Source organism: Catharus ustulatus, chromosome 3, assembly GCF_009819885.2.
Source record: "Catharus ustulatus isolate bCatUst1 chromosome 3, bCatUst1.pri.v2, whole genome shotgun sequence".
Classification (NCBI taxonomy): Eukaryota; Metazoa; Chordata; class Aves; order Passeriformes; family Turdidae; genus Catharus; species Catharus ustulatus.
The window spans coordinates 68,852,308-68,865,324 of record NC_046223.1 but is presented as its reverse complement, the minus strand read 5'-3'; the positions used below and the strand labels follow the sequence as shown (position 1 = coordinate 68,865,324).

Genomic DNA, 13,017 nt, shown 5'->3' with positions numbered 1-13,017 from the left:
CAGAAAGGGGACATGCCAGGAGGTAGCATTTGGGTGGCAAATCAAGCAAATGCTGTGATGCAAAAGATGCAAACTCAGGTTCCTGCTCTGAACTCAGTGGTCTCTGAGCAGGAACTTGAACTTGAATCTTGATTTTTTAACTTTATAAGGTTATTATCTATGCCATGGGGGTGGGGACTTGAAGGCCAGGTAATCATTAGATATTTTTAGGAGAAACACATGAATTTTTTTTTTAATAATATGTGCATTCTTGTGTAATGTTTTTTACAATTCAGTATTTGACTTGACAATTTCCAATAAGATTGATTTCAACTTCCATGAGACAAACAGTGTTTCTGTTTATCATGATTTGAGGCCTATGATGCAAGAAATGCTTTGTTCAGCTCTAGATATCTTGAGTGTGATCTCTTATTGAAGCAGGAAGTTCCTTACTGTGGACCTGCAAGTCCACTGTGCTGGTAACAAGTGTGTCATTGTTTCTTGCCCTGGAGTCATTCATGAAAAGTTGGCATCTGCTTGCTGCCTTCACAGGATATATTCTTTCCTTTGGATGTGTCATAGAGGATGAAGGTGTCATTGCTTCCTGTCTCGTTTAGTCATTTGTATTCTAACCACTGAACTCTGAATTAATTTTTCAAAGAACCTAAGCAAATGTAGATTCAGTTATCTGAAAGATAAAGATTTATTAGGGAGAATTAGAAACCCTTGCCAAGTGTCTCCAATGCTGTCAAGTCTTCCCCTTGTTAGTGCTGACTAGCATGGCAATGCTTCTGTTTCTTGTATTCTTAGCTTGTTGAGTTTTCTCATTTAGAGTGGTCTGCCCTTCTTTTCTAAAATAACTGGTGTAACCAGTCAAGTAATAGCTAAACGAGTTACCACAAAAATAAATTCTTCAATAGAAGTGACTTAAGTATCACATTTCTTAGTTTTATATGTTTGAACCTTAAACCTCCGGCCAGTCTATATAACAGTCCCTAAATTTACTGGACATGGAACTGAGTTTATTTAGTAAGACTTTGCTATGTAAGGAAAATCCAGTCCTCATTGTAATAATATGCACTTTCTTATAGAGAGCATTGTTCAGACATGGAAATATCTGAAGGGTTGTAGCTTGTTTGATTTTCTGTAGCATCATAGCTGGGGGAGCACCATAATTTCTGTAACTGCATATCACTGATAGATAAGAAGACAGTCCTCTGAAAGCATTAATTTTTTGATTCTTCCTTAAAATTAATTTATTCTTAGTTGCAAAGGCTTGGTGTTCGACATTGAAGAAGGAAACTTCCTGAAACTTGCAGAAGATGGAACAGTTTTAAGGTAATAGTGACAATAAATCTATATTGTTAAATATAAGTTGTATTGTTAAATACACTAACATTTTATCCCCTTCCTAAATGCCATCTCTCAATTTTATAAATATTTAAAACATTTATTTCAGCATGCATTCATTTATTAGATGTAAAAGTTTAAATACTCTTTGGTGCTCAGTTTCTCTTAATGTTACATATGAAATCTTTTGGTAATGTTTTGATGTTTACCAGTAGTAAATAATACCTAATTTTTAATGAAATCTGAGACTCTGAGGACACACTGATTTTGAAAGTGAATTCTTGTTTTTGATGGCTCCCAATGTACTCTATGTCCAGTTCTGCTAAGATCCACAGTAAGGTTTTTCTTTGGATTGAGATTAACCTGGCTTGGGAGGCAGTACTAATGACTAATATTAATGACTGGAATGACTGTTGTCTTTGTGCCATAGATATTTAAAATTCTGCAAGTTTACAACATATAATTTAAACAGCCTGAGATAAATTAACCACAGAAACTGATACATTAACTTTTGGAATTCTGAGGGATTTCTGCTTAAAAGGTGCTTGGCTTTCAGTCATCACTTTCAGTAAATCCTTAGTTCTTCTTTCTTTCTTCCTTTTTTTTTTTTTTCTTACGTATAGAAGACTATTTTGAAACAAAAATCTGAAAAATAAATTTATCTAAAATATATCAATCCTAGTCCTATTTCTCCCTAGTTTTGTTCCAAAATGAAAATCTGTGTAATTTGGAACTCAAGACAGGCTCTACTTTTTTTTTTTTTCTTTCTTCTGATAGCATGTGGGAAAAGTAGCTTGAAGATGCTAAGGAAGATCAGAATTCATTAAAAGAAGAAAGAAATACTTTTGGTTCATTGCTGTGTACCCCAAAATTCATTTAATAGCATGAATTTTGGAGTACTAAATGCAGAATTCAAGATTACAGGGTGTATTTCATTAAAGGGAAGGGTGGTTCTGGGTTACCTGTCCTGGCATTTGCCTGCATTTGCTTCAAAATGGAACCCAATTTGATTGTCCAAGTAGTTAATTTTTAATGCCTAAAAAGGCTTGTGTGTACTTACATATTAAAAAGCAGGGCTCAAACTAGCACTTTTCCATAGTTCTGCCCTGCATTCTGTAGGCTTCAGAATGATGTATAGGCTTTCTGCACTGTGCTTTATTGTGCAGTGTATATTGATAGCTCAAGTGTAGCGAGTGTCCTCACACAATTGAAAACATTCGAGCAATACAGAGTGATTGTGTTAGCAGGTGAGGCACAGTAGCTGTGCCCCCAGCCAACCAAACCTTTGTGTAGTAAGGCCTTTATCGAGAACTGGAATGTATATGATAAAAGCTTAGTAGGTCCTGGGAAACTTCTAAGCTATAAAGAGAGTCAGTTTTGATCAGCTTGCATACACAGTAATTCAGCTGCAGTGTGTTACTTTGTACAAGGAGTAGTTTGGATGTTTTCAACTCTTTCCTGTTTTGTTCTGTTTTTTTTTTTAATAAACAACTTAATGCATTGAATAGGGCAAGCCACGGTACAAAGAGCATGACATTCGAAGAGATCCTAGAGATCTATGGAAGAAAGGAGTGGAAGCATTTTAATACAGTCAGTGGAATGGTTTCACGCACAGGTAGCTGTACTTTAGCATCTCCTCTTCTTTGAAATTGCTCTGGTCCCTTCAGTCCCTCATGCTATTAGTTCTTAACTCAGACTTGTAAAAATACTAGAACTGGGAATTACTGGAACAGGTAAATGTATTGGGGAAGACTTGGATTTTATGTGTTTTTAACTTCTGGTACTAGAATTCACCTTAAATTTATTTCATGGTATTTATTTCATGGTAAGACAAATGAACTGACATTATAGGCATGTTTTGGTTATAGTGGTGGGGACACTGTCTCTTGATGAAGTAGACTGCTACAAGTAGTATCATGAGCCAGCAGCTGAGGACCGTGCAGCTGCTCATTCACTCCCACACTGCCCAGGCCCAGTAGGGAGGAGAATCAGAAAGAATGGTAAATTTCATGGGTTGAGAACAATTTATAATTGAAATTACATGTTAGAATAATAAATATACTAATAATACTAATAATCATTGTAATGACAAGGAGACAGAGCCTCAGAACCCAAGAGGAACAAGTGATGCTCAATACTTGCTGACCGATAGCTTATCTCATTTAGGACAAATCTTAAATTTTTCTTAATTGTTCACTTATTGCCACCAGTCCTGTTACTGGAGGTCTAGGTGCAGGTGCAAAGAACAAAGCAGGTCTAGAAAAAAACTTCTCCCCTTCCGTTGAAGTTTCTGTGTTTAAGATGGGAGTCGCTTTGAAGGAGCTGTGGCTAGGTTTGCTTTCTTGCTCTGTGTTTTCGTTTTACGTTGTTCTTGGCTGTTGAGAATAACACACAGTGCCCACTTAAGGTGCATTTTGTTATGTAATGGTGATACTTTCCTTGAGATTTTGCTGACTGTAAATGCATGCTTATTCTAAACTGCAGGTAATCTGCAAAATGGAGGAAGAGAGAGGTTTCCTTTGGTCATATAGGAAATGTGCTTTTCTTTTTCACTGAAACATGCACTTGGTCTCTGTTGTGAATGTTAATCCCCATTTTGCTGACTTTTCTTGAATATACCTAAGAGACAGTGCAGATAAGATAATGAAGAAGAATCACAGGTTAAGTCATTTCACTCCTTGAAGAGAGTTGTTGAGCATGACCACAGTCTGGGGGGACATTTTCACCCTCCTGATACAGTTCTGTTTTGGGGACTGATGTAATAATGTGAGCACACTTCCCCTTGGGCCAAGGCACTGTCCACAGCATGTGTGTGCAAAGGACATGACTGTGTCAGACCTGTCCAAGTGCCTCTGAACTTCTTAAGCACTTTTCTTGTGTTTGCTCTCAAGGGAAATAGATATTTTGGAAGAGTTGAAAGATACTGTCCTGAATTAAAACTCATGGTTCTCCTCTTTTTCTTTCACCTAGGCTTTTAGAATCTTAAAATGTCTTATTAAGATCTCACTGCTTTCATATAGGTAAATAACTTTTAGTTGCCAGTTATGACAATCAGAAGTTAGCCTTTGTTAACAAAGATTGGGAATGATAAATGCTTATCTGTTTACAGGAGCTTATATTATTATTTGAATGTAATTTTTGTTTGTGATTAAAGTATACAATGCAGGGATGTTTAAAGTATATTTTTAAATTTTTTTCCAGCTAAATACTATTTGTATGATAATTATTTTGACCTGCCAGGAGCTCTTTTATGTGCAAGGGTTGTGGACAGCTTAGATCAGGTAAGAACTGGATTGTTTGAAAATTATGTATTGCATTTTCTTCCACCACTACCACATCTCTTGCATGCATTATTAAATGCATACAAATTGAGTAATGAACAGCATCAAGGTCTTTTTCTCATTTGGACTATTCCATGTTGCACTAAATGTATTAAAGTAATCTCTGAAGATAATTGTGAGGTACATGGCACATTCAAAATAAAAGTACTTCCACCAGAGGGCACAAATAACTAGGATACTAATGAAAATGCGCTGTTTCCTCAAGTTTACCCTGTGGTATGCACAATGTAGTTCTTAAAGTCTCCTTTAATTATGCTTGATTGTACTTGAAATAAATATAGTGAAGTTTTCTGAATAAGACGATTTGTTAATTTGCAAGTTGTTAAAGAGTGAATGAAGCTTAATTTCATCCTTTTTTAAAGCTTGTTTTTGTCCTAAATATATTGACTTGTGTACACAGATATAAATACACCTCTGGTATAGTATCTTTTAATTTTTTTTTCCTCTGCTAAACAGTAAATTAAGTTCTTAAGGTGGAAAATACAATTACTTGAACATTTTTCAGTGCTTTTTAGATAGATAGAATGTCCTAAGGTGTGCCTTTAGTGATAATTTAGTGATAATTGTTTTGTTGTGTAAAGGAAGGTTTGAATGTTTAACTTGCATGCAGCTGGAGGTAGGAGAGGGTTCTTTTCACTGAGTAATTGTGTTGGTGTCAAAAGAGGACTGGGGTACTCTTCTGGCTCAAGGTACCAAAGTGCTGCAGGCCTGAAAATTGTCAATGCTTAACCTTGTCTGCAGAGTGAAACTACAACCTGTGAGATGAGTCTCTGGGGTCTCTTTGGATATCAGGTGGCTTGCTGCTTTAGCCTTCACTCCAAAATAGCATACTGAGTAGATTTCTGCCTAAGTCCAAGTGCTGCATGAAGAGTTAGCTAAAACTAGCTTATCAGGGAAGCATGGAGGACAGGTGCTTGGTAAGACTCTTAATTTTCTGCCTGATTAATCTCTTTCCCCTAAGCTGTTTACAGCTTAGAAACCTGTTGCAGTTGTGACACCTGTATTGTGTTTACTTTATATTTAATTTAGACTCAGCACAAATCACCTACTTATTAAGAGAGAAAGCACAGCATAGCATGTGTGTAATAAGCTTTCACATCCAGTTACTAGTGCACAGGCTGAAGCACTGACCTGGGATCAGTGCCATCTTCAGCCAGAGGGAATTAAATCCATGCTGTTTCTCCAGAGAGCCACAAGAAGTGGGTCATGCACCCTCTTTATCTCCTAGCAGTTCTCAAGTATTTTACTGGATGTCTGCCCTGTTTCAACAAGAGGGCTACAGTAATTCTCTGAAAGGTTGGCATCAACCGCTTGAGAAAGATGCAAGAAGGTGGTCAGCCTCTCCAGCCCAGAACTCATGCCTGCAAAATGCTGTAGCACATTTTCTTCTTCCACAATCTTAAAAGAAAGTAGAGCTTTCCATGTCCTGTTTTGTGTGCCTGCTTACGAAGTGCTATTTTCTTACCATTTCCAGACAGCGTTCTAGGTTCAGGAAAGCTTTCTACTGGAAGCAGATGTGAGAATTACTCAGTTTGGATTCAAAACGGGTTTAGACTTAAGTTGGATGCTGGACTACCCTGCACTGTTAAAAATGTATCTGTTTTTGCTATGTCCAGAGCCAGAACTCTTATGTGTTTTCAAAGCATGGGAATTTCTGAATGCTTTTGATTTTTACACTGATGAGCTAAACAAAACATTGCTTTGTCTTGATGGTTCAGCTAACAGGATCACATTTTGTAATCACACTGAAATAATGATGGACTGTATGGCAGTATTCTTTCTGCTTTTTGGAATCGGTCAGTTTTCCTTTACAGCTTGTATGTAATTACAAGAAATCAGTTTAAGTCATTTTGGTCTCCTCTGAGTTCAAATGTTTCAAAGGAAGTGTACCTAGTTCTAAACTAGTATCTATCTGTCCTCAAAAGAGCACTCTGAGGAACTTCTGGTTCACTTCTCTGATTTATTATTTTTTTAAGAGAAACAAGCAAAAAAACCCCAGAACGACAAATGAAGGACTAAGTCAGCCACATGGAGTGTGAAGGGAGAAGACAGTTGAATCTGTCTGTCTTGAGAAGAGTGCTAGCTTAGTTGCCACTAGACAGAGGGTCCCCTGTATCTCCTGTACATAGCTTTGAATAGTCACCCTTGGTTAGCATCCTTGGCTAGCTGAAGCTAACCTATGAAATCTTTTCTCTTTATTAGCTTTTTTATGTATTTCTGTGGCTGTTTGCTATAGGAATGGATTAAAAAATAAAAACTTCTGAAAGCCTCAGCACCATATCTTTCCTGCTCTTAACATGTAGAGCTGATAGATGATATGCAAACTGTGCGTGTCAATTATGCACAAAAGACCTCGTTTGTGTGAGTTGCTGATTGTGAAAGTAAAAGCAGACTGTTTTCTGGAAGCCTCCGTGGCAGGTTTGGCCTGAAATAGCAGTTTACTTCAGTATATATAAGCTACATTTTTTAGGTTTTTGTTTGGCAATGATAAGGGTTTGAGTTTGGAGGTTTTTCAGTTTCTGAATGTTCCCCTCTCTACAATGTGCTTTATGCTTATAAAATGGCTCATTATTCAGGTATCAGTGCAGGTATCAATACACAGAGGGCAGCAGTGTCCTGAAACTGCGAGCAGTTGCCTTGAAATTTATCCTAATGTGGAAGGCCTAATGTGTAATGTAACAGCATTACAGAAATACTTTCCATGATACATAAACTCAAAGAATATACCACCTGCTTTACTGCTGCCAAATTAATGTGTAACTGAGCACCTCTTATGGGCTCTGTAGCTTATCCTCTGCTCTGTAATACTGGCTAGCTGTGTAATTGCATCTGTTTCATTCATCACTACTAAAATTTGTGGTGCTTGAGTGTGCCATGGGGCTCAGCTGGTTGAGGTTTTCCTCTGCCATGTGAGAGGCTGAAGGGGAAGCTGAGGTCAACTGGAGCTCTGCTATGCCTGGGAAGCTTTCTAGGAATAGCGAGAGACTGTTCACAATTGTGGATCACCTTCCCCTGTCCTTGTGCCAGAGCTGGGGTTTGGCAGTCTTCAGAGCACAATGCCACGAAGCGTTGTTCAGCCAGGCTTCTGGATGAGTGTTTTATACCTTGTTTGGGGTAGGGTTCTTGGCAGAAGGACATTACCTCTAAATTATAGCAAAGGGATTTGCCAGTTCTTAGGGTGGAAGGTGATATGGATGCCAGGCTATGGATATTGTCAGTATAAGTTCAGAATTTGCAGCCCTAGGCACTTCTTTTTCCCAAATGTCAGTGGATGGGATGGGATGGGATGGGATGGGATGGGATGGGATGGGATGGGATGCTCATGCTGTAAGTTGCTGTTCTATCTGATACCCCTTTTTGCTGTAATGTCTTACAGTTCTTCTCAAATACTAAGCATTTCTCTTTTTCCCTTCTTCCTCTCATCATAACCCTCTAAGAGGGACATAATTTGTCTGCAGTTATCCAGAATTAATCTGAGTACCGCTGAATCCTGATGTCCTGAATCGTACATCTTAAAACTGTCTTACTCCATATAATTCTGTTAATTCATGGCATTTCTGTCACTGTTTGAATATGAAAGCTTGTAATAGCTGATACTTGATATAATGACTAGATTCCTTTTGACACTTACAGCATGATGGTCAGAAGAAATATGACTTCTGGAAGGACATGGTGGCTGCTATCCAACATAATTATAAAATATCAGCTTTTAAAGGTAAGTGGGTTCTCTGAAGACTCACTATAACAGCTGAAAATACTACAATACTACATTTGCTTGCCATAGCAAATATGTTTCCAAGTACACTGTAGGCTAATCATCACAGCTTTTACTTTTCAAGTTTATAAGTAGTTGTATAGTAAACATGGATTTTTCCTGGAATAAAACATCTTTATCATAACTATTTCTTTCATTTCACTCCTCTGATACATTTAATGACATTCTGATGTTCTGTTTCACTGAATATTTCAATTTTATTGCTATTTCAAATAGTTTAAGAAGGAAAAATTGTTTCTTATTGTGATTGGTATGTTAATGTGGATATCTTTGAACTGTGTTTTGAATCTATTCCTTATAATCTTGTAATGATATATAAAATCAGAAATTAATTGGGGAAAGAAATTCAAGTACTAACTTAAATTTGATGACTTTCTTATACACTCTAGTTTTGATTAGAGTTCCTCATGTAGTATTGACACAATAGAGAGGTTTTGAACTTCCTAACATTTGCAGACGACCATTTTTTAATAACAGTGTTTCTCTATCCAAACCCAACATTGTAATACTGTAATATAAATTAGAATTGGAAGACATTTGGATACTGTTCAGCAAGAATTTTTTTTCTTTCCTTCACAGACATAACTTCAGAATTACTATCAGCATATAAAATAATAAGTTGATAATAAAGGCTAACCATTGTCTGTGCATTCATTTAATTGAAAATATTTTAAACAATATTTCTTATAAAACATTTATATGCAGCTCAGTTCTGAATTCTGAACTACAATTAGAATTACCTTGGTTGATGCAACATTCACTAGACACAGGTGTAGATTACAATTCAGATTATATGCACTTTCTTTTAATACAAGAAAGTGATGTACTCTGTCCTGCATCACTTTGAAAGGCTTCACAGTAGTTTTATTTTCCATTTAATAATGTGGTCCAGCAACTAAAGCACTGAACAGGGAGTCAGAAGAACCTGAGAATTTTTTCCTGTATCACCAGTGATATTCCCATGAAGCATTTATTTTTGCTTCAGGGGCCCTCTGTGATACAAGAATAAGGATACTAATCTTCTATCACTGCTGACAAAGTGATTTATTTTTCTCAATTTCACATCTCACATGTGAGGAAACTCTCAAACATGGATCCCAACATCTACATACCAGGAAACCCCAGTGTCTTTCATAGCCCAGAATCTGACCTGAAAACCACAGCCTTTTGACTTAACTCTATGTCTTTTAGAGGATTTAACCCTTCAGAGAAAAACAGTGCTCATTAACAGTTAGTCAAGGTAAGATTTCAAAAGCAAACTTATTAAGTCGTCAGTTGAGGCAACACAAAACTCCCAACTTGAAACGCCGTCTTAGCAGTGCCATTGTCAGTGGTGGAGCAGAACGACTGACCACTTTATATTTTGAAATCCACTGAGTGTTTGCAGTTCACTTTGGTTTGTTGTCAGTATGCCCTTGTGTCTCTATGTCCCTTCTCTTTTTCACAGGATGTTTTTGATCATAATCAGGTGTCTGATGAATTTTGCTTTTCATTGTCTTAGCTACGGTAATTGCCTTAGATAATTGCCCTATGATATTTTTTTGGATGGCTCTTTCAGCTAAGCATGATTGTCTTGACTTAGCTTGATGAAGGGTATTAACCCACTCTTCTCCTTGTAAAGAAGTGAAGAGTTGAGGCTTGCAAAAGGAAAGTAAAGGGGTTCCCAAGTAGTCTTGTGTTATTTTAGACGTTTTGTTGTGAAAAATAACTAAAAGTGGATGTTTTATAGGTAGTAAAAAGCAATTTTAAAGAAAACATCATGGGGCAATGTATTTTACACTATTAAACTATGTGGATGTATTATGGAAACAAAGTGTGCTCTTCAGAGGACTAATAAGAGCTTGAAGTATTAATTATTATAATATATATTAATAGTTACTTCCTTGTGAAAAAATTCTGATTTGATGAATTTTTGGACGGAAAAGTCAATAGCTTTTTTAGGGAACTGTTGCCAAATATAACTTCTTAAAGCAGAATTTTATAAAATTTCTTATCTTAAAGGCTACTTGCTGTCTCCTGGAAACTTGCCTTTCCCTGTGACTTTCCTGACATTTCTGGAAACTGTAGTAGCTGTGGTTATATAGTTAAAATTATATATTTGTAATATTTTCAGTCAGTTTTAAGATTATATTTCGTTTTGGAAGTAAAAAAAACCATGGCTGATACGGCAGCAGACTTCGTAAATTGCCCATAACAAGGCTTGTTAGGATACATGTTTTTGATCACAAGTTTATTGTCTTGGCAGAAGATAATGAATTTAGACGTCTCTGATATGTATGTTTTATCTTTAATATGCAACTGTAGATATAAGAAAAAAAAGGAAAATATGCTTTTCTGGCCAAAAGAAAAACAATCTTGTGCAAAATAGTAGTTCCTAATGTTGATGTAGCAGTGATGAGGTATCTTTATTTGTGTTAATTGTGAAAACTGCACCAAAGAGGCAAGTGAAAAGTAAATTTGTTACATTTCTTTGCTGTGCGTTCCACCTAAATACAGAAGAGATTGTTTGGGTGCTTCATGTTTTTGATTACGTAAGGCTTCAGAAATTTCAGTACTTCTTTGGAAGTGACTTTGTACTACTACAGGCTCTTAAGTTTTCATTTGAATCTCATGTTGGGTTTTTTTTCCTTTAATATCCAACATCTAGAAGAAAAAGTGTTTTTGGAAGGGCTTTAGATAGGTTGATGATTTTCTTGTGGAGAAAATACTAAAAAATAAACTTAAAAATCTTACAGACCTTCTCAGGGTCCCCTCTAAACTGAAAATCCAAAGCTAAAATCAAGGTATAAGTTGTGCTTTTGTCGCAATTTGAGGTATCATCTCTAGCTTTTCAGTTTTAAGAGTTGCTTTCTTAGTGACTTAATATCTGAGCAATTATGAAAAGACTTTAAAAACCAGGCATGAGGTTCCAAGCTGTAGACTTATTTGAAGTCCCATATGTTTGAGGAACAAAGACATAAAGGACAACACCTGATTTAAAGTGGATGGATGGATTCATGGATGGATGGATGGATGGGTGGATGGATAAGGGTTAGTGAACTATGCTTTTAAGAATGCTACTTGGCCCAGTTTCTTCTTAGTTGATTAGAATCACAGGGCAATGTGATTCTAATCTTGAGCTGCTGAGCATCAAGCATCTCCAACAATTTAGAATGTGTGCTTTGGCATACATTTCATGTGTAAGGTAATTAACCAGAAGCCTACTACTTAGTCATATTTTTCTGCTCCATATCCAGTCCCTCTATTTGTTTCTGAAACATAAGTTCCAAGTTGGTAGAGTGGATGGGCAGCAGGACGTGCTATGTTTAAATACTGGAAAATGCTGTTGAACTAATGTTCATTTATTATTTTACTGAACTATAGTCTAAATGACAGGTTTCCTTATCCAGCAGCACTTAAAAAGAGGAAGAAAAAAATTCTTCAAGTTACTTTCATGGTAGGTCTTTACAGATTCCAAAATGTTATATAATTTTGCTAATGATGAGTCAACCATCAAGCAAAAGGTATCCTAGCTTTTTTATTAATCTCAGTGTATTATCACGTATTTAGGATATTGCTGATTTCAAATGCACACAACAAGCCTCATGTTCTGCTTTCATGAAGAAATGGTAATATAAAATTTGAAACTTAGGCCTACATACTTTTGGTGCAAGTGATTAAAAGCTTCTGTTTAAACAAAAAAAAAGCTAAATACAGTACTTTCAAGGGTTTGTAAGGTTTGGATGATACTTTTAAATATATGATACTTTTAAAGCACACGAATGGCAACTGTCACTGGAAGAAATGTGTGATCAAACTGTTAAGGTTTCAGAATTCATAAGCTAACTTTTCATAGTAGCATAACAAATTGATGAAATTACTACTTCTTGTGAGACATGTTTGTATAGTAAACATGGTTGTGTCTACTGACTAATTACTGCCATCATCTGATAAATTTACCAAATAAATAAAATATATTCCTCATTCTATTGTGTTTTAAAGGAATGAACTGTTCAGGAAAAATCAGGGCATGGATTATCTCCAGTTTTGGGGTGGTAAAGTTGATCATTTTTTGTAAGTGTCTACATACTTGTGAGGGTATGTTTTTAAGTTTGGATTTGGTCAATGTTGTTTTATAGTACTCTGAATGTTACAGAATGTTAGGAGATTTTAAAATGTTGAAGTAGTTTGTAGCATCAATGTGCATTAAAGAAAGCCAAGTGGATTTTGAGGCTTCAAATCTGGTTGCTTTTTCATATTGTGAAACTTTAAATCTTCAGTAGTATGTAATAATTTATAAATCTATCTTTCTCCAAGGTAGTTATTAATTAATAAGAACTGTAGAACTAAATTAAAACTGTGATTACGATGTGCATTCTGTTTGAGTTGTCATTCTTGTCTCCGTTGGATAGCTTGAAGATGAATCTGGATGTAGAATGTTCCTGAAGTATATTGCCTAGCTGTTGAGGAGACTGTGGTGTATTTGAGATTATTTACTTGGACTAAAATGCCTTCAGTTAATGAAGTATGAGCTAGCATCCTTTATTGTGTTATGAGGTGTGATAGAAATTCTGATTTTCCTTTTAAAAGTAA

General features: G+C 36.1%; 1 protein-coding gene across 1 annotated transcript in view; it reads left to right on the top strand.

The window, feature by feature from the left end:
- Nucleotides 1-13,017, top strand: part of NT5DC1 (5'-nucleotidase domain containing 1) — a 125,673-nt gene that overhangs the window by 2,428 nt on the left and 110,228 nt on the right. Inside the window, exons 3-6 of the mRNA XM_033054795.2 lie at nt 1,246-1,317; nt 2,838-2,944; nt 4,531-4,610; nt 8,304-8,385. Coding sequence (XP_032910686.1) covers nt 1,246-1,317; nt 2,838-2,944; nt 4,531-4,610; nt 8,304-8,385 — 341 coding nt within the window. The remainder of the gene's footprint in view (nt 1-1,245; nt 1,318-2,837; nt 2,945-4,530; nt 4,611-8,303; nt 8,386-13,017) is intronic.